General features: G+C 34.2%; 1 protein-coding gene across 3 annotated transcripts in view; it reads left to right on the forward strand.

Moving 5' to 3' along the window:
* LOC140451713 (uncharacterized) overlaps window positions 1-27,884 on the forward strand; it is a 110,587-nt gene that overhangs the window by 2,478 nt on the left and 80,225 nt on the right. For 2 of the 3 annotated variants that reach the window (XR_011952096.1, XM_072545558.1), the window contains exon 2: window positions 27,406-27,627. Coding sequence is in view for 2 of the 3 variants with exons in the window: in XM_072545558.1 (XP_072401659.1) it covers window positions 27,510-27,627 (118 nt within the window). In the remaining variant the exon portion in view is untranslated. Of the gene's footprint in view, window positions 1-10,594; window positions 10,608-27,405; window positions 27,628-27,884 lie in introns of those variants that run through there. The other variant, XM_072545560.1, reaches the window with a different exon arrangement.

Genomic DNA, 27,884 nt, shown 5'->3' on the forward strand with positions numbered 1-27,884 from the left:
CTTCTGGTTCCTATTCGTTTCGGATGTTGGAACTCATATTGGCAATCATGACCTTGTTCGCTGCGGCTCGAAACAGCTCCGTTGAGGTTCTCTTAAACCATGTTCTTAAATTCCGCAGCCATGATATTCTCCTTCTACCGGGTCCTCGCTTACCTTTGACTTTACCTTGCAATATAGACTGCAGCAGACTGAAAGACTCAATTTAGGCCAAATAGTATATTATGTAATGTCATATATAAAGTAGCCTATTTCATTATTAGAGATACGGAAAGTACTACCCGGCAATAAAACTGCCACTACTCGTGATACCAACCTATTCTATCTCCAGAATGTGATACAAACACAACACTATTTGGGATAGCAACAATATGAATTTAGAAGTAGTAACTTTTCGAATATATTCTTAAATGTAATCTAGTAAAAATATATACGAACAAGAGCTCTATGTTTGTAATAAGACATTAGGAACAAGTTCCAGATATCACAAAAAAATATATTTAATTTTAGTGATTTAGTAATGAATTCGAAGATATCAACTCAAACTTATCTGTCAGATCACAAAATAATAGGATTAGAAATATACCTGAGCCAGAGTAGCTCATGGGAAATTCGACATAAGCAAACTAGGAAAACGATAAAACGACACTGAAAGCGAACCTATGACACGTCTAAATAGACAGGTTATTCACAATCTCAAAGCAAAGCAAGATATAAATATCATAAATAAGACAATACACAGTGTCTAGAAAAGGGGCGTTCTATTACTAGAAACATACTTCACGTTAAATGAATTTGTAACTAGAATAAAAGTAAAAACTTAACCAGGTTTAATGTGCAGCTAGAATGAAGCATTCTATCTGCTGCTTTAGCTCCAATAAATGGTCGAGTTCGGACACCCGTACCGTAAACAAGTTTTTTAATATGTTTTTTGTGGAGTCCAGTGTTAATTTTTTTGTGTTTTTTAAAAAACGCAAAATAAAAGAAACCAGCTTTTTTTTCGTAATTTCCTAACCATATGATCTCTACCAGTAGGATACTTAAATAGTTTACCATAGCTCTGAAGATGGCTTTGTAAGCCGAAATCGCTCTGTTGGGAATTTAAATTGTTTACATACTTCAAAAATACTTGCCTTGACTATCTTTTGGGAAGTATATAAGCCTCTAAACTACTTAAATAGGCTGGTCAAAATGCCAAGCAAGTGAAAGATTCCAAGAACTATTAAATGATACATCTAGTTAAACTAGATTAAATAAAAGAGTTGAAATCACATCTAGTCAGATTCACAGTGATTCATGTAAATAATTAGGAAAATTAAATAAACTGAACTTATGATTTTCGAAAAATACGAGATTGGGAGAAAGCAAACTTTTCAACAGATGCAAAAAAAACGGCTCTGGGGACGGAACGAAAAAAAAAACGAAAGTGAAATTGGTCGCAAAAGATTCACACAATATGACCATAAAAACCGTCAGAAAATACTACTATATTTTATAAGAATAAATCACAATTTTACCCCATTATACTTTTTATTTTGATGTTTCTATTTCTACCATGTTAATAACAGGTAATTTTAAACCACGGCCTACAAGCAGTAAAACTAATTTAACGGAATATACAGGTTATCTATAAGCGACCTATTCGGCAAAGATATTGTTACACCAAGCCCTTGCTACGCCGCTGATTAAACATACTCGACGAATCGAGCAGCAAGTTTTCTAACATAACTTTTTTTTTTTTGATGAGGGTGGAAATGTTCTAAACACCATACCATTGCTCGGCGTGTGTTGTATTCAGGGCAGAGGAAAACATCTGAGCCCATTTCCCCCTATGTAGAGGAGGTCCTGCAAACGGATGCCTTTCTGTTGCCCTGCCTACCAACTAAAACCACCCATTCTTCGTCAAGACACCCCCGTACGTGTTCAGTTAGCGAACGAAACTTAGAGATGCCTTGCGCTGCCTGAATTAGTAATAAAGTTTTGTTGCTGGTTCTTAGCTAGAAGCGGTAAGGAACCAGAAGAAAAATGTATGTAAAATAGGCCCATATGTAAATGGCCTTGCCGATGGTATTACCTAAGAGCGGTAAGGAACCAGGGGGGAGTATATGGAATGTATAGGTATACAAGGTAACAATAAGGTGTAAGAATATTTGGTATTAGGTAATACTAGGTAACAATAAGTAAGTATACATACGTATGTAATAAACAAGTGTATTACACATATATGTACATACATACATACGTACATACACATACACACCTACGAACACACAAATACACATATACACATATCTACATACATATTCATACATGATATACAATGATAACTAGTTTTAAATGGAGGTGGATTGCCTCAGATCACTCTCATCCTGTCTCAGTTTCTTTCTCTATCATGGACTTTCTCTTCATAATTTTTGTTACTTGGTCTATAAGAAATTCAAAGTTCTCTCTGCTTTCCATAGCGACACGTATTTCCATAGCGACGCAACACCTTGCACCTAAAGATACAATGCTCCGCATCGTCTTCTACGTTACATATGACACAATTATCATCGCTGGTTTTTCGTATACGATACGTGTAAGACCTGAAAGATCCATGTCCGGTTAGGAACTGCATAAAATAAAAATTTACTCGTTTGAACTTACATATGTACCACTCTATCACATTGGGTATTAGTTTTTTGGTCCATTGTGCCTTGTCTATCTGTGCCTCCCATTCTGCTTGCCATTCTGTTAGTAATTGTTCTCTAATGGCGGCTCTGATCTGAGGTAGGTGGCCGTCTCGAGAGTTATAGAGCGTCTGCCGTTCTTTAGCTAGGAGGTGAATAGGGAGCGTGCCCGCTATTACCTGTAGGGCGATCGTTGAAGTAGTCCTGTACGCACTTGTAACTTTTAATAGAGGCTTTCGCTGGTCTCTGGTTATTATGTCTTTGTACTTTTTGTAATTTAGTACGTCTGCCCAAATGGGGGTTCCATATAATATAGTCGACTGTACCACTTGCAGGTACATTCTTCATTTTTGGCTGCTTGGGCCTCCTATATTCGGCATGATTCTTTGTAGGGCTGCCGTTCTTTCTTCCGCCCTCTGGACTACATTTGTCAGGTGTTTTGTGAACCTTAGGCCTGTGTCGATGTATATGCCTAAGTATTTTGCACAATTTGTAGGGATTATAATAGTACTACCAATTTGAAAAGTCATTTCGGGTCTTCGTCGTGGTCCTTTTAGTATGTATGACCACTTCCGTTTTGCTTCCTGCTAGTTTGAGATCGTTTCTAGCCATCCAGCTGTTGACTTTTCTGCAGCATGTGTTGACTTTATCTTCGATTTTCCAGTTCATGTCAGTCATGACTAGTATCGCCAGGTCATCTGCGTACGCAATAGCTAGAGTATCTCTACCATAGTCTATTTCTAGTACCCCGTTATATATTATATTCCAGAGTGTTGGACCTAATACAGAACCTTGCGGTACGCCGGCTGTTAACTTCTGTTCTGTATTTTTTTGCCACTGTAACGTATCTATTAGTAAGATACCTTTTATTGATATTGATGAGATATCCTGACACTCGTGCTGATTCCAGTTTTCTTATGGTATGTGCCCAGTTGGCAGAGTTGAAGGCATTCTTTACATCAAACATAACCAGTATAGCCCATCTTTTCTTTGTGTTTTTTACAGTATTGGTTAAACTTTTTACCGCGTCTATGGCTGATTTAGCTTTTCTAAATCCGTATTGTCTGTTGGAGATAGTCTCTCTTTCACTTAATTCATCTTCTAGGCGATTTTTGACAATATTTTCGTATAGTTTTCCCAGACAATCTAATAAACATATAGGCCTGTACGAATTGGCTTCGTCCGGGTTTTTACCGGGTTTATGTATTAGCGTAAGTTTAGCTAGTTTCAGCTGGTCTGAAAATTCTTGTCTTGTTAGCAGCTCAATGAGTGCTATTCTAGTAGCTTCTGGGCATTCATTCACTAGTATTTTTATCGCCTCTGTTGGCACACGGTCCGGTCCAGGGGATTTACCTATTTTGATGGAATTGGCGGCTCTGGTGAGTTCAGCCGCCGTTAATTCTTTGGGACAGTTCTCATCGTCTCTAATCAGGAAGTCGTTTATAGGCTTGTTAGGAAACAGGGTATTCGCTATTTCCCTTCTTTTGTCATCGCATAGGTTATATGGGGTCTCTGACCTCAGCGTCTTAGTGGCGATCCTGTATGCTTCGCCCCATATATCGTTCTCCAATGCCTCGCACAAGTTCTGCCAGCATGTACGTTTAGCCCATTTGATCAATTTATTGAGTTCCTTTTTGGCGTTCTTATACTCTTCTTTAACTTGCTGGGTCCTATTTCTCTGTGCCATACGCCTGATTCTAAGACATTCTGTCCGTTTTTGGTGGATGTTTTCATTCCACCAGTATGGTATTGTGTATGTGACATGTTTGCTTTTGCTGCTCGCTTTGTGTGCTTTTATTATGTTGCCTCTAAAGTTATTAAAGTTGTTAGTTTCTTCTTGTAAGTTCCGTATCTGATTCCTGAATTTGTTCTTATCGAACTCGAGTAATTTCCTGCCGTACCTGGTTGTGACCTTAATGCCGACTTCGTATGAGATGTACTTGTGAAACGTAAATATGTTATCATCAAGCACATTCCATCCCCTGATCTTCTTGGCGCAGTTGTTGGTTGCTAGTGTAATGTCTATGTGACTTCGCGACTCACCTCTTTCGAATGTGGGTTTACCATTGTTTAGCACAGTCAGGTTTGCGGAGGAGATCCATTCGTTCCAAATTTTTCCTCTTTTGTCATTTTTTGGGGACCCCCAAAGAATAGATTTGGCGTTTATATCACCAGCAATTATGTATGTTGTTTCTCCCTGTGACGCCTCAATGATTTTTTTAACCCGCTCAGCATATTGTGTCATGTTTATATTAGGTGAGATATAACAGGCTATGATTGCTAGTTCGTTTATTTTTATCTTTAGAAATCCCTCTTTTTTGGTAATTTTGTTTATGCACACTTTGTTGTTTACCAAAAATACAGCAACGTCTGCTCTGTTATCGGAGATCCAACCAATTTTTTTTGAGATATTTTTATTCGGTTCTGGGACTATGATAATATCTGCGTCAATTTGCAGGGCTTTTGAGTAAATCAGGTCGTGTGCCACCTTTGCCCTTCCGATGTTCACCTGCAGTATTCTAAGTCCTTTTGTATGGATCGAAGCCATTTCAAGTCGTTACAACTAGCTCTTCTAGGTCGCTAGGATGAGAGTTATCGGGGATCAACTGAGTATTTTTCGCAAAGTGTTGTCCGGAGATAGTCCAGACAACATCTGCGGTCCTTCAGTGTCGGGGACGGGATTGTTGTTTTTGTTTTCCGCTATGTTGCTAGTCATTTCCACTACCTCGGCACACATACTCTTGAATTCCTCCATTAATAAGGGGAACTTAGCCTTACGAAAAACGTCGTCATCTATAGTATCGTCATCAGGATTTGGCGCAGATGTCAAAGGTATGTCATTTTTCGCCTGTGCGATGTCTTCAACTATCGGTTGGGGAAAGGGTGTCGATGGCGGTGTAGCGGGCACGCTTTCTGTTAGTTCTTTTGCGCGCGTCTTGTCGGCTAGTCGCGCCCTTTGGAGAGCGCCACTAAATTCTCGGCACCGCGCGGTTCCAATGTGGTGCCTCTCTTTGCAGAGAACACACCACTCCTCATTTGTGCATGTGTCTTTCTCCTTACAATCCTTCGTTCCGCACTTAAGACAGAGGCCAATACGGTCAGGACCGTCGCACTTTAAGATGTCATGTGTGTACGAACAGCACCGTTGACATCTCCTAACTACGTATCTTTTTTCGACCTCGCATCTAGCAAGGCATACTTTAATGTGTCCTATCTCCAACACTCTTTTGGCTGCCTCGGTAGACAGAACAACCGTGGCTGCTAGCGTGTCCCCTCGCATCTTTTTTAGACTTTTAATCAGGAAGTCCTTTTCCCACTTGCCTATCACTACAGACAGTGCATTTTGCAATGTCTCTGTGTTTGTATTCGCGGTCATACCTCTGACATGTATAACCGTGGACCTATCTTGTCCCAGTTGTCTTGCCTTAAAGCCGCTATCTTTGGACGTAATGGCAGTCTTTATTGCCTTAACGGCATCTGGGTCCTTATCTAGGGTGATAAGTAACTTACCATCCCTAGTACTCCGGAGGCTACGGATTGCCTGAATAGCATTTGTCTTGCCCACGGCATCCTGTACCCCCTCTAGGAGTTGTGTGTAGCTTGTGTCCTTTTTCGACACGATGAAGCCGTAGGTCGGCCTGTCCTTTCTTGTGGCAGTAGTATGTACTTGTACCGTGTTGCTAGTCGCTTTAAAGATAACCTCTGCCATCTTCCTCAAATCTCCAACTAACATAAAGCTCACGTGGTGTAAGGCCACAGAGGCATTTGGGAAGGTCTCCTCTCTGACACGTTCTAGGATATGCCACATGTCTTCTTGCGTGCCAGCCGTTCTAATTTTTAAAATCTTCTGAGATTTAGTGCGTCTGTCTGCGCCCTTTCGTATTGTTTTTGTCTGTTCCAGCACTTCAAAATTCTCTTCAAGGCCAGCTAATTCAGGGAATTTATCCCTGTATAGCCGCTGGACGCTGTGGGTCATAGTTAGGTCCGTATTTTCCAGTATAACGACCTTAACATTACACTGGGACTCGACGGGGTTCCCTATTGTGATCTCTGTCTGCCTGAAAAGGCTCTCCGGCCAATCGCGCTGGACGTTCCTCTGGAAGTCGGCATAAGTACTGACTCCTTCGAGGCTCGCCAGCCCGACGGGCCTTGAAGGACCATGCGAGGCATCCGTTTGCGTACCAATCTCCGCTGTAGCGGCTTTTGGCACGAGTCTGTCTTTTTTCGTCTCAAGGTCGAGACATATATCTGTCTGTATGTCAACTTCTATGTACATCTTATCCACAGGCTCTGTGGAGCGTTCTTGTAGCCATTGTCTTATGTGCTACATCTGTTGCATGGATTGTCTTTTATGCATCAGCCGGCATATCTCCTTTACCGGTTTAGGGATGTTAGGGTATTCTTTTAGTAGATTCATGAATGAATCTAGATTTCTGCTTACATCGTCTAGGAAGTCTATCAATTCGTTGGCTTGACTGCAAGTCCGTTTCTTGTGGCTATCGCTGCTCCTTGGGAAGGCCTATCTTTTAAGGTAATTTCGCACGTCAGGGAGAGAATTCGTTCTCCTCCTGGCTTGGTCTGGTCTTCCCGGATTACCGCCCGGGTCGCACGCGGTTTTTTTTTGTACTTGACGTTGGATTTGACATATATATCCCACGAGTAGCTAGGGAAATAAAGTTCGGCCCCCACAGAGCCCCGCTTGTGGAGGTAGGACTAAATACAATGGGGGGTCGCCAGGTACCCCAAGGGAACCATTCGAGACCACGTATCGTATGACCATGCATCCTTCGGCACGATATCTAACACCTTAGCTTCCGGGTTTTTTTTCGCTGGTTTTCTCCATCGGTTTTTGGTGTGTGCAGGTATTCTCCTAGGGAAAGGATAAGGAAAAAAAATTAACAGGTATTAAAACGATGTAGATGATTGACAGCAAATAAATGATAATGTGGGAGGAAGGAGCAGCACTTGGATCTGGTTGCCGCTCCCTCCAGCGTCCGGCGGCGGTGTCCGGCGCTCACCCGGTGCACAGTCACCGGACGCTGTTCGCGTTTCTAACATAACTAGTGGGGTTACTAATTTTTTCTCCTTACCATTGTATTCGTTATCATCTATTACTATACAGGAGCCCGAGAACAATGAGTTAAGTTTTAAATTTATTTCTCTGGCTTATTTTGTAGCTATTTGTAATATATATTTCAATTCTAGTGGATAGTTATAAATTTTACAACAATCATATTTAGTTCTGTAAACTTGTCGGCAACCTACAGATTTTTCCGAATACTAATTCGAGTGATGTAGAATTTGTTGGTGCATGTACCGAAATGTACGAAAAATACCTATTGTACCCACGAACTCTTATTTTTATAAGATTTTGACTGTGGTATCTTTAGATATGCGTTTGACTGTTTATGCTTATTTTCTAAAGGATCAATGGTTTTATGGCTGTATTCTCTTGAGGTTAGTTTCTCTATTCGTAACAATTAATACGATTGCTTCAAACCTCCTGCTATAAACTATGAGCCTTAATTGGTATCTATTCTTCTTGTTTATACCTTAAGATAAAGTTCTTTACTAATGATTTAGCTACTGATTTAGCTTCTTTATTTTTTATTACATATCCTTTTACACATTTTCTCAATTCGCAATTCAGTGGCAATACATATTTATTTCCCTCGTCGTCAGTTTCTAGTGGACCTAAGAAAGTCTATAGATATTGGGTCGAATGCACTGTTGACCAATTAACGCCATTTTGCTGTAATTGAGTGATGTTGCTTTTGACAATCGTTTAACGAATTCCTTAACATATTTTTGTACTCCGTTCCAAAAATATTTGAGATCATGAGGGAGTGGAATTAAAAAAATATTATCATCTTTGTTAGATAATACACTGTTCTCTATATTTACTTTTGCTAAATCGGTTTTATGATGATAATGATGATAATGATGATAATGTTTCCTGTAATAATTTGTAACTGCTACTAAGTCCTTTGTTTTTTTAACATTATTTTATGCTGAGTGCTCTTCCATTCCAATGAATTTTTCTGGATCTGGTACCGCTCCTTTACTTACAAATATAAAATTTCTTTCTTTGCGAATTTATATTTACTCAGGTTCAATTTAAAATTTAATTTTCTTATTGATTTTAGTACTTTCATGAAGTTTCTATTATGATTATGAGAATTTATGTTTGCAATTTAATTTATCCTGAATCATATATTATTCTAATTTACATTTAATTGTACTTTCTGTACTTATAATTAGTGTAATTCCAATAAGGTTTATTCTGTTTTACCACCTCAAATAATTTTTTTTTTTTGAATGTTACGCCAATTGATGTCCCGCTGTTTCTCTGAAATCTGTTTCCATTTTAATACCATTTTACTATCGTATTCAACTATATTTCTTATATTAATCTTTATTGTTTCCAATCCATGGGATGATGCTTTCACCTAATTTTTTAATAAGTTTTTCTCCCACCATTACAGAAGAATATTCTTGTTGATTTTATGTTATTACGGTTGTATATTATTGTCCTATGTTTCTTTGAACAATTTTATTCTCAGATGATTTGTATTTTTTTAAGTTGCCACTGACAAGTGTAACCGACATTCGCCAAATTAATTACTATTTAAATGGGAATAAGCCACAATCTACTAATGTTTGTATTTTGAGAACGATTTCCGAAGTGGAAATTGAAACGTCAATAGATGTATTTTAACCTTTAATTATGGCTTATTCCCATTTAAATAGTAATTAATTTAAAATGCCACAAGAAAATAGCTTCAAAACGACATTCATCAGTCACACATTTGTCGACTTAGCTAATTTTAATGTTAAAATATTTGTATAAAATAAAATAAAGGTACTAAATTCTTCTTCTTCTTTTTTATATAGACATGATTCTGTCTGTTTTCCAATGTGCCTCCAGTAAGTTGTTCCATCGTTTTCGTGGGCTTCCTACTGATCGTCTTCCTATTGGGGAACCGTCTCTTGCCGTCTTTACTACTATATTTGTTGTCATTCGGCTTATATCGACGGCTAGAATAGTAATTGATAGAGAAGAGCAATTTTAATAACAATTACTATATTTCGATGCGTTTTTACGCAAACATATAGAGTTTTTCTGTGTAAATATATTGATATAAGACCTTTTTATGTGTGTAAAATTATTTTAAATTATTTGCTTAATAAAAAGATAATGCATATAGACCAGTATACATCGTAATATTATAATGAATATTAGATCAACTACCAGCTACATTTATATACGCTGTTTCTAGTAAATGTGGTTTAAAATGAATAAGATAATTATTTTACACTGGCTAGAAATTTTCTTACCTTTTCATATTTTAAAATAAGTAGGGCTGTTGCCTAGTTTTTTATACGATTTTGTTTAAAACTTGACTTACTATACGAGGTAAATAACCTTATAATGTTAAAATTTGTATACTGGTCTAATAGAAAAAATAAAAAATAGTATTACTTTTGGCTTTAATAAAAACTTTTGGCTATACAATAAACAATAGAAATCCAAATGCAGTTATAAACAAAAATCAACAATTTCTAACAAAAAATGAACCTAAACTAATTATGATTTTTAGGTTAAGTAGGAACTTGGTTTATTGCAACAAGTTGGTATAATAAAAAAATAATTCTTTTAGCATAAGATAAACAATGTAACATCGACAAAGAATCAACCTCAGAACGTAATTAGTCTTAATCACTTTCCTCTCTGTTAGAATTTGTTACTAATAAATGGTTAAAAAATAACTGGTATTCTTTAGGAATTACCAAATTTTTACAAACATCCAATAGATCTTTATGTTTATTTTTGTCAAGGAGAATGGGTTTCTCGTAACAGGTTTTTATGTCATTAACATCAAAATTAAACTCTTTTCTTCTTCGTGTAGCTTTAGTGTTGTTCACGCAATCTATCCATTTGTAAGTATTATCTTGATAACTTGTTTTAAATAAAATCTTAAAAGGATTTGCGGCTTCAATTTTTTATTTGACATACTTTATGCCATAGCATTTTAGATCTATCACCTCTAGTTGTCCAGTTATTAATTGCTTTCAGTTCTGCTTTAAAGTTTTTAATTAAATCTTGTGATATATCTGTGACTTTGTACGGCTTATCACCTGATTTAGCAAATCTAAAAGCAGTGTACCATTGGTCAGGAGTATATAATATTTTGTTCTTGGTCTGTGTTTCTATTAACGCATGCATATTGTCACCTTAGAGCAAGCTATCATGAACATTGAGAAAACGATCCTGTTCCTGTTCTGACCTCCACAGTTATCGGACCAGAATCGATAATCTTTGATACCTGCACCTACTATGTCTTCTATCAATTTATATATTATCTGACCTTTCAGCTCCAATTTACATTTGTTGTTTACGTCTGTCCAATTTACGTCTTGTTTAATTTGCTGTTGTAACCATGCATTTTGTCTTTTTTTTAGGAAATTAACATATTAAATTTTCTGGCGGTTATATTAAATTGGTGCTAAATTAATAAAATATAAAATTTAATAAAATTAAATGAAATTTAATAAAGTAAAATCGAATCGAATAAAATAAAATAGATTTAATTTAAAACCATAGCGTACGTAGACGATAAGAAAGCTGCTATGCTTCTAGTCACAGAGTACAACATATTATTTTTTGATTTTTTAAAACCATTATAACAAAATATAATGATAATTATAATGAAGTAATTAAATATAAATACAAGATAATAATTGTGTAGTGTTATTTAAAAAATGTTAACAATTTATTTATATAAAAGTCTTGGACGAAAACTCACACTCTGTGTTCGATACGGTAACTCCTAGCGCCATTTAAGAAAGAAATTTGAACTGCCAACTGATATTTCAATCATATTTTGTTTTTGAAACAATACGGTTGACTTATTGCTAATCATACTACAAATTAATGATTCAAATATCCTTACTCGCAAATTTTACTAATTGATCAGTAATTATTTTTTTGCAAAATTGCTAAAAATATAGGTTACCATTTTACTATCGTTTCTGTAAGGTCGTCTTCGTAAGGTAAGATTTTTATGTAGCAAAATATATTTTTAACGTTTTGTGGTGGGGATAGAATAGTTAGTCAGATCGTGACGTATGATACATAATTAGTAAAGGGAGGAGGTAGCAAATATGTTGAGACAGAAAAAATACATACATCCGTTGTTATTGGCCTGATTGGAGCGTGTGGTGCATTAAATAGAAAAAAAGGTTGTAACGAATATATTAAAATATAAAAAAAAATAAGGCGACTACAAAACTTATACAATAAGTATACAATATCGTCATTAATAATGAACGTATAGTTTCATACGAGATATTATAGAAAACTATGAATAAAAATAGTTTAACTAAAGACAAAATTTTTATTTATTAACTTAAAGAAGGCCTCTGGTTGAGTCCAAATAAACAGCTGATCCAATCTTAGCATGCGGCATACGAAATGAAAGGAGAGGACATAACGAATACATTAAGATAGATAAAAACAAACAAGACGACTACCAAATGGACACTACAAAGCATTTAACGTAGAGCGACAGAAAAAATATTATAGAGCACTATGGATCAAAATAAATAAACTGTTATGATAAAATTTTGATTTATTGACTAGGGGAATTATTTCTTTGCTCCATATATTATGTATTAGTTCATAAATATTTCTGTATAGTGCCTCCTCACACTACAAGGTAAATTTGCTTTATTCACCTGAAGAAGGCCTCTGACTGAGTACAAAATAAACAACTAGCCAAATCCTAGCATGACAGTGTGTCAATTTTAAAACTTACAATGGACTATATCTCACGAACAAAAGCTGATATTGAAAAATGCTTGAAACCGTTTCTAGGATAATAATAATAAAAATAATAATATAATAATAAATGTTTTTATTAACAACAAATTAAATTTTCTTTACAATAAAATATAATATCAGTAGGGCGAGATTTAGTTTGTATACCACTCTGTAACAGCGGCATACAACTGCTATTTCCACTTAACCCCCCGAAAATAGGATAGATAGACTATATCTAAATAATGAAATTGTATTTTACAATGAAACATATTAAATTTATAAATTATAAACTATTTATTTTTTTTAATTCTTAAATGTTTAAATTACTGTTCAGCTAACTGCTCATAAATTAATCTCTTGAAATTGACTGTAGACAGATTTTTAACATTGTAGGACAAACTGTTAATATTGCAAGCAATTGAATACGAAAATGAACGTTTAAAAAAGCATGTTGTATGTTTAGGTAAAGTGAGGGTATTCTTGTGTCTAAGATTAAAATTATGAACGTGCGTCCTATAAGTTATTCGATTCTACAGGTATTGTGGAACTCTCTCTTGAATAATTTTATGGTAAAAACATAAAGCATGGAGTTTCCCACGATTTTTCATATTTAGCCACTTGACTACGGTGAAAACATGACTTATCCTTTGAAATTTCCTGATGCCAAAAATCAAACGCAAACAAGAATTTTGCAATTTCTGTATTCTCCATGAACCAAATTCAGTGAGACACGCATTGTAAAGCACATCACAATAATTTAATTTTGATAATACCAGAGCATTACATAATAATGACTTTGTGGCCCTACTTAAGAAATTACGGCTTTGATACAGTAATTTTAAAACGGCATAAGGTCTTTGTAAACAAATACTTACATGATATGTAAACCTTAAATCTTCGTCGAACCAAACCCCTAGGCTTTTAATCTTTTTGCTAAAAATTAATTTGTCATTTCCTAAAATAATTCGATTGGCATAATTCTCTAAAAATATTTTCCTATGGAGATTCCTCCCAAAAATGATACTCTGAGTTTTTGATGTATTCAATTTTAAACAATGATTTTGAGAAAAAATCTGCAGCTGAAGAAGGTAATGATTTATTGCATTTACCGCTTGATCACACTCATTTGGATAAAATGACATATAGAGTTGGGTATCGTCTGCATAATAATGTTGTGAACAGGACAAAAACACACAGGGAAAATTAGATGTATATATAGTATATGTATATAGAGAATAAAATTGCACCTAATATAGATCCTTGAGGCACACCAGTATTAAGATCTAGAAATAAAGAAATATTTTGATTAAGTTTTACTGCTTGTCATCTATTAGAAAGATAGGATCTCATTAGATCAATTGCTCTCGCTTCTAGACCAATATATTTTAAAATAGAGAATAACAAATTATGGTTAATTTTATCAAAAGCTTTTGAGTAGTCTAGAAGAATTAGAATTGATATTTTGTTTTGGTCATAGGCTCTAAAAATATCATCTGTAATATTTAATAAAGCAGAAACTATATCTGGACCTAAAACCGGACTGCATCATAGGGATTATGTTGTTATTTTTTAAATGCATTTGTAACTGACTATCAATCTTCTTCTTCTTCCTTTGCCTTATCCGTTTCGGAAGTTGGCTATTAACAAGGCTATTTTGACTTTGTTTACGGCACCTCTGAACAGTTCGGTCGATGTTAGTCCGAACCATTGTCGCAGGTTATGCATCCATGAGTGTCGTCTTCTTCCCGGTCCCCTCCTAGTGTCGATTCTTCGTTGGACTATTAACTGTAGCAGCCGGTACTTAGTATGCCTCATGACATGTCCGAAGTACTCAAGCTCCCGTTTCTTTACGGTGAAGATTTTGCCTATTCTCTGCATTACTTCCACGTTAGTGATGTGGTCTGTCCAGGATATTCGAAGAATACGGCGATATATCCACATCTCAAAGGATTCTAGTTTCTTCAGGGTGGCTTCCGTTGTGGTCCATGCCCCTGCTCCATAGAACAAGACCGGGAAGACATAACACTTGACCAGTCTTAATTTTAGTTCCATTGAGATTTTGCTTGTGAACCACTTTTTCATATTATTGAACGCGTTTCGCGCTTATTCAAATCGTGATCTTATTTCTGTTGACTGATTCCATTTTGTGTTGACTGTGGTTCCAAGGTATGTGTATGTCTCCACTTGTTCTATTTTTCGGTTGTTTAATGTCAATTGCATCGGAGGTTGTTGTGTTCTGCTGATGAGCATGCATTTAGTTTTGGTTGTATTGAGTTCTAAACCATATTCTTGACTTGCTGTGTGTATGCTTTGCATGAGTCTTTGAAGCTCGTTGCAGTCATTTGCGATAATAACTGTGTCGTCAGCATATCTAATATTATTGATTACCTCTCCGTTTACTTTGATATCCTCCGAAACTTCCCCCAGTGCTTCTCTGAAGATTTGTTCAGAGTATATATTAAACAGGAGCGGCGAGAGGACGCATCCCTGTCGTACACCCTTTTTAATATCTATCTTCCCACTGTGTAAGTTGCCCATCTTTATCTCAGCACTTTAGTTCCAATAGAGACTGGTTATTATGCGCAGATCCTTGCCATCAATATGCATCTTCCTGAGCATTTCCATGAGTTTATCATGTTTGACCTTGTCAAACGCCTTGGAGAAGTCGATGAAGCACAAGTGGACGTCCTTGTGCATGTCTCTGCATCTTTGAATTAAAACTTGCAGACTGAAGATCGCCTCTCTTGTGCCCAATGCTCTTCGGAATCCGAACTGTGACTCCGATATATTTGCTTCGCATTTGTTATATATTCTATTGTGTATGATTTTGGTGAAAACTTTGGTAATGTGATTTATCAAGCTTATTAAGCGGTGTTGATCACAGTGTTTTGCACTTGGTGTTTTAAGTATGGCTACAAAGGTCGATCGAAGCCATTCCTCCGGAATCTCCCCTTTATCTATTAATCACCTTTTCCAAAATTTTAGATAATGTAGGCAGTACACTTACTGGTCTTAATTCATTATGCTTTCTGTATTTTTAGTCTTCGGTAAAGGAATAACATGTGCTCGTTTCCATTTAGTGGGAAAAATTGAATTTGTTAAGTAAAAGTTAATGATATGTGTGATATACGGTAGAAGAAAGGAAATACACAGTTGCAGCGCTAATATGTTAATATTATCACAAATAGTTTTACTTTAGTATTATTAATAATATGTAAAATATTAATTTCAGATACTGATTTAAAGGTAAGAGAAGAACCGAGGGAATACTTAAAGTTATTTTTATAGAATATTTGTGTATCAATATCTGCTTTCATGTCTGGTATGACTTCAATAAAGTGTTTATTTATCTCATTTGCATTCCACACGTTTTTAATTTCAAAGTCATTTTTGGTTTTGCAATTATTTACCAAATATTTTAAATTATTCCACATATCTTTAGAACATTAATCGTGTATGTTTTTAAAATATGATTTTTTCTCCCTTATAGTCATGGCTGTTACTAAGTTACGCAGCACTTTGTAGTCATTCCATTGATTTATATTTTTAATAAACTTGTAAGCAGTAAGTGCTTTATTCCTATCTAACATTAATTGCCTGATGTCATTATTTGGAGCATATTTCTTTGAGATTCTAAAAGGCTGATATGGAACATGTATGTCAAGTAAAGTAATGATATTATTAAAGAGAAAATCGACTTTACTGTCTATATCTGGCAATTCATATATTATTCTCCATGGTATAGATTCCAGATAAGATTTAAATTGACTGTAATTTAAATTTTTGAAATTCCGAGTAGTAATAAAATAATTTGTATTAGATTTGACATCACAAGCAAATTTTAAAACAACCATTTCATGATCGCTTATTTCTGGGATATGTTTTACTTTAATAGACAAGATTTTATCCTCAGTAGATGTGATTACATAATCAAGCAGAGTCTATATGAACTGGGTGATTCTAGTTGCTCGATTTACCATCTGCTTTAGTCCAATACCATCTAATACATCTGTAATGAACTGTGTGGAATAATTATTGGTATTTAACAGATCAACATTAAAGTCGATAAAATTGTTTCCAAAACTCCAAAGAAAGTTTTGTAAAATGCTTTATAAGGATTATATAAAACACCAATAGCTAGTGTTTCATAGCGAAGAGAGAGTTTTAACAATATCTGTTCAATTTCATTTAATGACTCAATCAGCACATAATTTATATTACATTTTATGTAAATACCTACACCTCCACCTGTGTCATTTTTATTCCTGTCGACTCGCTCAAAGTTATAGCCAGGTATATTAATGTTCTTACTGGATATTGATTCCTTTAACCATGTTTCACTTATACTCAAAATATCTAAATCATTTTTCAAAATAAGTTCTTTTACATCAATAAAATGCGCAACTAGCGATGTAGAGTTTATATGAGCACACTTTAAACTACTCATGTTAAGCTTAGATTAGGTCCTTACTAAATTGGTACAAACGATTATGTAAACAATTTAAGCAAAATTTGTAGATGAGTAGTATTTGCATAAGCAGTAATTCACGTGGTAATGTATTAACAGTGTAAAAAAAATAAATAGAGATTACTCTTTAATTCAAAACACGTTATAAACTAAGGATTTTTTACTAAATAACTTAAAATGTACAGTTAAATTTAATTTAAGCGTAAAGAAAAATAATCCAACAGTAAATAAATTTAATTCGCCTAAGTTCAGATAATTAAAGCAGTAATTAAATTAAAAAAGAAACAAAAATAAAATGTTCAAAGAAAGATGAAAATAAAGTAAGTACCTATATGCCAAAATCTATCCCCGAGATATACCATTATAACTAATAATAATATAGTATAATAAGGAGATAGTAAGGGGGAACTAAAATAACATGAAAGAGAATTCACCCCAATAACCCCCTAGGCTCCATTCACCACACCCAAAACAGTTTAAATTGCAAACCCCTACTTGTGGTACATCATTGTGAAGACTATTAAATGCTATTCAATGGTATACTTAAGTAATAATTTATAGAGGATGAAGCAATAATTGTGAAACTTTGGCTTAAATAAAAAATTTAATGAGGTTTATGTTGAACTACAAGTTTGTTAAAAATGTCAATTAAATGTAAAGTAAGTAAATGTTCAAAGTAGGTTCCGTTGTTTTGTAAACAATAATACAGCCTATTTTCAAATTCTGCAGGAACTTTGCAAAGTTGTTCTAGTAATAATGCTACATGCTTGCGTAATTCTTTCTCGCAATTCCCCAAGTAGATAGGAGGAAAGTTTTATAAACAACCGACTTGAGGTAACTCCATAGAAAAAAGTCAGGTGGCGGTAAGTCTGGTGACCTCAGTGGCCACTCAGTAGGACTTCTCCTTCCCATTAATTTGTTCGGATAATTAGTATCCAACCAGTGCCTAACTGGAGCTGCATAGTGAAGAGATGCTTTATCTTGTTGGAAGTGCAGCAAATCTTCGGCTAGAGTTAGTTTGCCTTAATAGTTCCTTTGGATCACTAATTCATGCACAATTAAAGGTTCAATGGTATTTTTCAGCATATCGAGATAAATGTCGCCACTTAAATTGCCTGGTATGAACAGGGGGCCAATTATAGCATCGCCTAATATACCTGCCAAAACATTCAGTTTTTCAGGATATTGAGTGTGACCTTCATCGATACGGGTTAGCATCACTCCAGTACCGACAGTTGTGTTTATTTACATTACCATTTAGCATAAAAGTACAGTCATCAGTGAAACGAATATTTTTTTAACATTCTCGGTTCAACGCGAATTCTTTCAGTCATGAGTTTACAAAACTTAATTCATCGGTCTGGATCATCATCGGTTAGTTCTTGAACAATTTGTGTGAAACTTATGTAATTTTATTACCTTTCTAACCGACTCATGTGAAAGTCCTGTCATTGCAGATACTTGACGTATTGATGCAGTAGGCTCTATTGCAAAATTTCCAAGGACCTCAGTTTGGGATGCTTCATTCAGTAATCTTGGGGCATCCCTTTTTTTATTTTGTACTGATCCCGTTTCTCTAAAGTTTTCAACTAAATCGCAGACGTACAAGTGACTTATATTTTTGTCCGGATGCCTTTCATGAAATATTTGAGCTGTTCGTAAATATCACTAGTTCTGGGAGGCAAATATGAAAATGATCTCCACGCGTTAAGGTATAACGATCGTGACAACTACAGCTGAATGACAGTACCGATCGTACAAATGATGACACTAATGACATTTAAAATTGTCAAATAAACCAAAAATTATTGAATCTGACAGAACCCAAAAACAGATGTTTTTAACTTTTTAACAAAAATTCCGACGGGCACTTATCATTAAAAATAATAGTCCGGGAGTTAGCATTACAAATATACAAGTCGTAGTAAGCCAGCTGATATTAACACCCTGTACAATTATTAAACAATAAAGGTTATTAAACAATAATTATACAGGGTCATCAACAGAATCAACAAAAATCTCATTAAATTTTCCATTTAAGCCAAAGTTTTACAATTATTGCTTCATCCTGTATAATTATTATTTATACCATTGGATAGCATTTAGCATTGAAAAGTCTTTTTAATGATGTATTACAAGTAGGGGTTTTCAATTTAATTTAAATTTTTTTGGTTGTGGTGGGTGGGGCCTAGGGGTTTGATGGGGGTGAGTTTTCTTTCATGTCATTTTAGTTCCCCTTTACTATCCTAGAAATGGTTTCAAGCATTTTTCAAGATCAGTTCTTGTTTGTGAGATATAGCCCATTGTAAGTTTTAAAATGGACACATTGTATATATGATATAGTTAAAAACATTAGGTCAGAAGTGCACCAGATCATACTTTATATTTACTTGGTTTACACACGAGAAGTTTATTATTTTAAAAATTTAATGAGTGACTGTAGGTGCTAATTGATTGGAACTTGTGAATGGGTAGTAATTATTTACATATAAACTTAAATATGTATACCTCCTTCAGTAGCAACAATACTAATATTAATAACGTTAAAATAATCTAAATCCACCCATTTATTGGAGGGGAAAGTTTTTAAATGGTAAATATTTGAGGGCAGGGCGCGTGCATGCCCGTGTGAACAATATCTTAATTAATAAGGTAATGCAACATTTTTTAAATAAAAAACCATTTAAATTTTCTTGAGAAACCAAATTGTATGATTTTTAAAATTCACTCATATTAAAACAAATTTGTATCTGTCCATTATCCCTTTCTAAGATTCTAAGACACCTTCTTTGTTAGTTGCTGAGATGTAGAAACTTCTAAACGTATGTGATGTTGTTACTGCCTATTACATCGACTTTATTAGGTAACCGTAAAGGTTTTATAACGGCCAAAAAGTTCTAGAATACATATGTTTAACCTCTGATTTGTTCCAGTTGTGATCCATCAATATTTTTACCTGTTTAATCTAGACTTGCTCCTCTTGATATTTATTTTGATAGTTTCTTATATCTTCTCTCACTAAGTTGATAATAGGACCTATTGAGATAATCTTGTTTATTCTTCATAGAAATGCATACACAGCGTTGCTCACGTTGGCTATACGGTCAACAGGATCGCCATGTGATATCAGCAATATGGACTGGTAGGATCGCTATCTAATGTTAATCGCATGGATCGGCGGTATTAATGTGTGATGTTGGTCTGAAACAAAGAAAGAAATAAATTAAGATTTAATTGAAATATGATGATTGCATACTTTATTGCTTCGTAATATTTACATTTTTTTGAGTCGCGATAACTTAACTACGGCTGTAGCTTTAACTTAGATAATATTGAACCACAAAAATTAATTTTGGCGCTTCTTCTGGCCGATGCAGTTTAAGTGTATAAACAATTACTTATCCTTTAATCTTATATTACAAGACAACATCACACAAATGAAAACAGAAATCTATAATCATTGTTGCTGTTTCCGAAAATTCGTTGCTATTTTCTATTCCCTCGTTAGTGAAATATTTGGTACTTTGGTAAACTGTATTTTCAAATATTTATTATCTCAATCTCAATATCTCAATCTCAATAAAGGTGACTTAGAAAGGCGACTCTTAGAAATCCAAAAGATACACAAGCTTATTATTATCGGAGAAAAGCTAAATATGTAAATACAGTTTACTTACCTTACTTTTCCATTTAATGAAAATAATTGCAAAGACAAATCAAAGGTACATTCCCATAGGCAATGCAGATTTTACAAAAAAATGTATAGTAAAATTATACATCCAATATTGCTTACTTCGTTTATCAATTTTATCTTCTGATACATAAACTAATCTTATATATAGGTTGTTTCCATCATTTTAATGAAACATGTATTTAGAAGTTTTTACCAATACATGTTGAAATATATATCTAAATGTTTTACAACTTCATACAAATGTTAACTGAAATTTATTTAACTGTAAAAAATGACTAGGATTAATAAATCATTATTAATTATCCAAAACGATGGGTGCATTACGAAATGTAAAATAAAACTTCCATTACATCCGTTTTGTTTTTAGATTATCCAAATTATAAAATTAAATTCAGACTCTTAACGAGCAATAGTGATATGTTCGTTTCAGAATAAACGGAATAAATAAAATAAATATTTTTGGTTTAAAGTTTCAGTATATCGGAATCGGAATTCGGAATCAGACTATGAAAAACACAACTATCTCTATCAACTATAAATCAACATAAAGTACTTCTGCTGAAACGTTATAATTATAACAATTGACCAGGATTTCTTTTAGCATAAAAATTTGAGCGGTTATTGATCTTTCCTTGCGAAATCATCCCTGGCATTCTCCTTTATTCTTCTCCACATATATTTCTAATCTTTTTTTAATTAATATGGCAAGCACTTTATATATTACCTCTAACATAGATATTCCTCTATAATTTGCGTATTCAGTTCTACCTACCTTTTGTGTATAGGAATTATAATGAACTTGTAACATTTTTGGGGCATTTCTTCGGTATCCCACACTTCTACTACTAGCTCACGAAGTTGATTTTGTAAAACCATATTTAAAGTTCTCTGCTATAATGCTGCTCTCACCGGAGGTTTTTGATTTTTTATATATTTTAATGTTTCTTCAATTTCTTCTCTTGTGAGCCTTGGTATTTCTTCTACTACTATTTGGGTTTTAGGAACAATTATAATTTATAACAATTTATAACAAATTATAATTTTCTTCAGTTTTAAAATATTTTTTTCATCTTTCACATATTTGGTCTTCGTCCACTATCAGGTTTCCCTGCGTATCTTTTACATTCATGGCTCTTCCCTAGTACCCACTTTTAATGTAGTGTTTTCGCGTCCTTAGAATTTTCTTAACTTTTTTAGTAGTTTAGCGTACCTTTCTAGGTCGTCTTGTTATGTTGTATGTTGTCTTGTATTAAGATGTGGTCTAAGAAGCCAACAGTTGGCTTATTTCACCCGGAGGGCCAAGTAGTCCCCGTTTTTCGAGCAGCGAAAAAGTATGTTTCCTTTAGGTGTAATCTCAAAACATCGCCCTTGTGTCATCACCTTATTAATAATAAATATGTTTTTCATTTAATTTAAAAGTTTTTAAACCTAGTTCAGTAGCTAGATTCAACATTTTTTTTTTTTAATAATTCACTGTTGATGGTCGGAATGGCATCATTTTAGAATAATAATTGTAGTCCTTTTGTATAAATTTTAATTATTTTTATTAAAATAATATACATTCAGATACCATAACTTTTTACTTCTTTGTAATTTGTTTAAACCTTGTTATACAGCCTACTACTGGGATTTTCCACTTTTACTTTGTAATATTAATATTTTCCTTGGTTGTTTCTGTGCGTGAGTTATCAATCCTAAATACTTAAATCTATCTCCTCCTTTCGTTTATCTTTCTTCATATATCTGCAGTTGCCATATATTATCTTTTTTGTTGCTATCTATTCGGTTTTATTTAGGTTTATTTTCTTTTTTTTTGTCTAGTTCTTGTTTAATTGTCAAAACCAAAATCTAAGGGCTTCTTAATCTTGCGCGATAACTCCTTGATAATCATAGAAACTTAACGTGCATAGGTATTTATCTCATACTGGTATATGTATATTGGCACTGTAGACTGCTTTCACTGCCACAGTTTTTGTGGATTTTCGATATCATTAATTATTTCCCATATTCGAAATATTAAGTTCCATACCTTCTTTATGCCTCTAACTGCTAAATAGGCCGGTCCTTTTGTGATAATTCTCTTTTCTATGTCTAGAGTTGTTTTGATGTATAAATGTGTAAAAACACGTAATTTTTCTTTGCAAAATCGAATCTCTATTAACGATTTTCATAACTAGCATTGTGAAAAATTACTTATTTAAGCAAATAGAATGGACGCTTCTTTGGATAACATTTTTTTATAGATCCTCCTAGTTTTCCTATTCCGATATTTATGCGAACGAATATTTCTATTTTCTTTAGCAATGTATAAATTGCTCATATTTAAACATTGTAATTTGTAAAATGTGTCCAAATCGTATTTCCAATTATACTGAATAAATTACGTACATTCAAACGGGCATATACTAGTTCGCTCCGGTGGTCCGCTTTTAATACCCTACAGAAAAGGGTCACAGTAAATTCGCTCCGACCATATATTTCTTAAAAAAGATACCTAGTTTAAAAATACCTTTAGTAGGTACCTACATAATGAATAATAATGAATAGCCAGGGTGAGCAAATATAGAATGTTGTCTTCATAAATAACGCACTTTAATACATTTTATTCATAAAATTTTTAATAAATATTTCTTAATCTTTCTTCTTCTTCAAGTTCCGCTCCTATCGGAGATTGGAAATCATTCTGGCAATTATAATTTTGTTGGTTACGCGCCTGAATAGTTCAATTGAACTGCATCCAAACCATTCACGGAGATTGCGTAGCCACGAGATTTTACGTCTTCCTACGCTTCTTTTACCTTTGATTTTACCCTGCATTATATTCCTTAGTAGTTCGTATTTTTCACCTTTCATGATGTGCCCCAAGTATTTCAATTTCCTGATTTTTATGGAATTTAAAACTTCGCATTGTTTTCCTAGTTGTTCGAGAACTTGTTCGTTTGTTTTGCGATCCATCCATGCGGCATCTTATTTCTTTTGACTGATCAGTATCTTCTGTGATCTATGCTCCAAGGTATTTATACGAAGAAATTTGTTCAATTTCTGTATTATCTAGTACTAGCTTAACTTTGATGTTTTGTGCTTTTGTAAATACCATGAACTTGGTTTTCTTCAAATTTATTTTTAGTCCATAATCGTTGCAATATATATTTAATTGTTCAGCAAGGTGTTGCAGTTCTTCTAGTGTTCCTGTCAGAAGGACGGTGTCGTCAGGGTATCTTATGTTATTAAGTGGCTCACCGTTTATTATAAGGCCCTCACTGACCTCGGAAAGCACTAATTCTGAGATGGCTTCACTGTATAAATTAAATAACAAGGATGATAAAATACACCCTTGGCGGACCCCACGGCGAATCTGGATATTCTCGGTCAGTTCATTTTCAACTTTCACTTTTGCTGTTTGGTTCCAATAGAGGTTACATATGATTCTAATGTCTCTACTGTCTATGTTTTTATTTAGCAAAATTTCTTTAAACCGATTATCCTGCACTCTGTCAAATGCCTTCTCAAAATCAATGAAACAGGCAGATACTTCCTGATTTATATCTAAGCATCTCTGCGAAAGAACACTTACTGCAAACAGTACATCTCGTGTTCCCAGTCCTTTCCTAAATCCCATTTGTGTATTACTTATGCCTTCATCTAATTTCTTATTTATTCTATTGTGAATTACTTTTAAAAACATTTTCAAGACATGACTCATTAAGGCTATGGTGCAATGTTCATTGCACTCCTTTGCATTGGCTTTTTTGGGTAGCAGTATGAATGTTGATTGGAGCCATTATTTAGGTATTATACCTGTTCTATATATGGTATTGAATAGATCCAAAAGAAGATCAATGGATTCAGTATTCACAATTTTGAGTAATTCAATAGGAACTTCATCAGTCCCGGAAAATTTACCACCTTTAGCTTGTTTCATTGCATATTCAATTTCTTCTCGTATAATGTCAGGCCCAGTATCATTCTTAAATTCTTTTGGTGCTTCTGTTGTCTCTTTGTCTTCAAAAAGTTGTGCTATATATTGTGCCCATCTCTGCATTTTTTGGTTTATATCTGTTATAAGTGCACCACTTTCATCTCTTAGTTGCCTAGTTTGAATTGTTTTTCTCATTCCTAATTCTTTAATTCTTTTATGCATGTTAAAAAAGTCATATTTTTTCTCAATTTCTTCTAGTTCTTGGCACTGCTCATGTAACATTCTCTCCTTAGCTTCTTTTATTCTCTTTTTAATTAATCGATCAGTTTCATTATATTTAATTGAATTTTTTGTTTTGAATGATTTTCTTTCATTCATAATAGTAGTATTTCTTCAGTCATCCAGTCTTTATGTTTTCTTTTCTTTGGTTTTAAGTTTTTATTTGCTGTTTTAATTATTGCTACTTTTATATTTTCCCATTTTTGATCAATGTTATAACTACTCTTATTCAGTTCTTGGGCATTACGTAGATTTTCAGTAAGAGTTTTTACAGTTTATTCCTTTGTTTGTGGTTCCCTTAATCTCTTAATATCAATTATACTTTGTGTGGGTTTTTTAACCAGTTTCAATTTTGTTCGTAATGTGACTACTATGGGGTTATGGTCTGAACCGATGTCTGCTCCAGGTTAAGTTTTGGCAGACAGTATATAATTACGAAATCTTTGTCTAATGAGGACAAAGTCTTTGTCTAATGAGGAGATTTTTATATATACAATCTTCTTTTTGGTAGCTTAAAAAGTGTATTAGCTATTACAAATTCTTCCGTCTGGCAAAATTGTATCAAACGGTCACCACGTTCATTTCTATTTCCTAGACCATATTCCCCCACATATCCATCCACTCATTCCTGGCCAACTTTGGCATTAAAGTCGCCCATTACTATTGTAGCGTGATGTTTCTTCATTGATTTTAAGACTTGTTCCAAATCATGGTAAAATAGTTCGATATCGTTGTCATCTTTATCTGCCGTAGGAGCATAAACTTGAATAAAATTTACTATACCTTTTTTAGACTGAAGTTGTATTGATAAGATCCTATCAGAATAAGGAGTAAAACTTCTCACAGAGTAATTGACCTTTTTTGCAACTAAGATAGCAACACCATAGCGATGATTGACCTCGTTGTTACCTGAATAATACATGGTTCCATTATTTGTAATTTGTTTGCCTGAACCTGGCCACTGTACGTCACTTATACCTAAAACATCAATTTGGAGGTTTTCCATTTCAAGCAGTACGTTCGCTAATTTATCACTGGCGTATAGACTTCTGACATTCCAGGTTGCTATTTTCAATGTCTTAAGTGCACAGGGATGTCCCTGGTTTACGACCTGGGAGGCCCTGTGATCTACAGTTATTCCTCCCCTGCCGGATCTTGGATTCCGTGCTCCATAATCAGTAAGTTTGTTTACTCTACTTGTCATTTGCCATTCATGACTTTACTAGGGGTACTCTATGAGTCTTTAATGCAGTGGTTCCCCTTTGCCTTCTGCATCCTTACGCCGTTGATCTATTTTTCGATTCATCCGCCTTTAGGACCAGTTTCCCAACCCTTGGACAAAAGAGTACCCTTTCACTTATTAACTCATCCGCCCGCAGCCGTTGGTCATAAGTGGGGGATTGCTTATACCGGCAATCATTCGGTGAATTACCTGTTGGTCCACGGGAGGTATTTTATTTCCCTCCTACCCACCGGTAAACCGGGTCGGGCATTCCTATATCTGCCACCTGCGGACGCGCTCTCTAGAGGTTACAGGTTCACCCGAGTGTCTCAATCTTTGTAGTTACCTAAATACAAAGCTACTTCTTAAAATTTTATTATATTATCACTACAATATTATGATGTTAGAGCTCAAATCACCTTGCTCAATATTTGATTGAATTTTTCCATGTCGAAAATTGCAAGTGATATATTTTTTAGAAAAGATTGGTAATTAGTATTCTATCTGAAATTTTGTGACAAAAAATAGGGGTGGTGCATATCTTAATAATATTAATTTAGTTACGGTTTGAATCCCCCTAGTCTATCATGGAGAAATTTTAAATAAGTGAAATGTTAAGCGAAAAGGGTAAATCTATGCTAGTTGTTGACAATTACAAGTATAACTTTCATAAAATGCTTATTAATACGTATCAAACGTTGGCATTGTGTAGAAAGAAGTTTCAAAGCATTTGTTAAAACTCTAAATATTTATACCAGTCTAGTTGAATGTAGTGATAACCACAACCATGAAAGTTTAACAAAAACATTGTTAAACATTGCAGATTAACGCTAACATTAAGTAATGGTGTTAAGCGGGAGGCAATGGACGATTTGTGTGAAAACCCATTGAAGTTAATACACAGCGAAATTAAACGAACTGGCACTGCAACTCTTACTATAGAAGATGCATATTTGATTAGAAAAAATATTTTTAATGATAGAAAACAAGTTATTCCCAAAATTTCGAAGTGTGTGCAGAAATTACATGACTCATTAAAATCCGTGGAAGTGACAACCATTCAAAAAACAATTTTTATTAAAAAATTATCCGGTACAAAAATTTATCGCTTTTTCTTGTGTACTCTACTTAACATTTTTAAGTAAATTAGAAGTTCATGGAACATTCAAATAAAGCACAAAATTTTTAACTTAACTATTTATGGTCCTCGAAGTCGAAAATGGACACTATGTGCCGTTGGCATTCTTTTTACTTTTAAATGAGTTAGAAAATTCTTATGTGACTGCCTTAAATTGTTTAAAGACGGAGTGTCAACAATTGAACTTAAATTTTAGTCCCAAGCTGGTGTATGCCGATTTAAAAAAGCGATCCATGTAGCTGTAAGTGAGATGTTTCTATCTGCGAAAGTAAAAGGATGTAGATTTCATCTTTGACAATCATGGTGGAGAGAAAAATTCAAAAAATTGGATTGGCTACTGAGTATTCCAAGGACAATGACGTTGGGCAATACCTTAGATGTATGTTTGGTCTATTTTCCCTAGTTCCGTTAGACATAGGTAAGTGTTTTTCATTAGACTTTAGGGAGATATTACCAGCACAATACCAAGCCGTACAACAAATGCCGGTGAAAGTTTCCATTCTAAATTCACTAATATTGCATTATTACGTATCATGTTATTATCCAGTTGGGTTATTATAAGTATATACGTATAATTTATTTGATTTGTAAATATTTTTAAGTCCAATTGTATAGAAATCTTAAAAATAGTATTAGTTATATAGTCTGTCTCGACTTAAAATAACAAATTAAAAA

This window comes from Diabrotica undecimpunctata, chromosome 1, assembly GCF_040954645.1.
Source record: "Diabrotica undecimpunctata isolate CICGRU chromosome 1, icDiaUnde3, whole genome shotgun sequence".
In the NCBI taxonomy this organism is placed as follows: domain Eukaryota; kingdom Metazoa; phylum Arthropoda; class Insecta; order Coleoptera; family Chrysomelidae; genus Diabrotica; species Diabrotica undecimpunctata.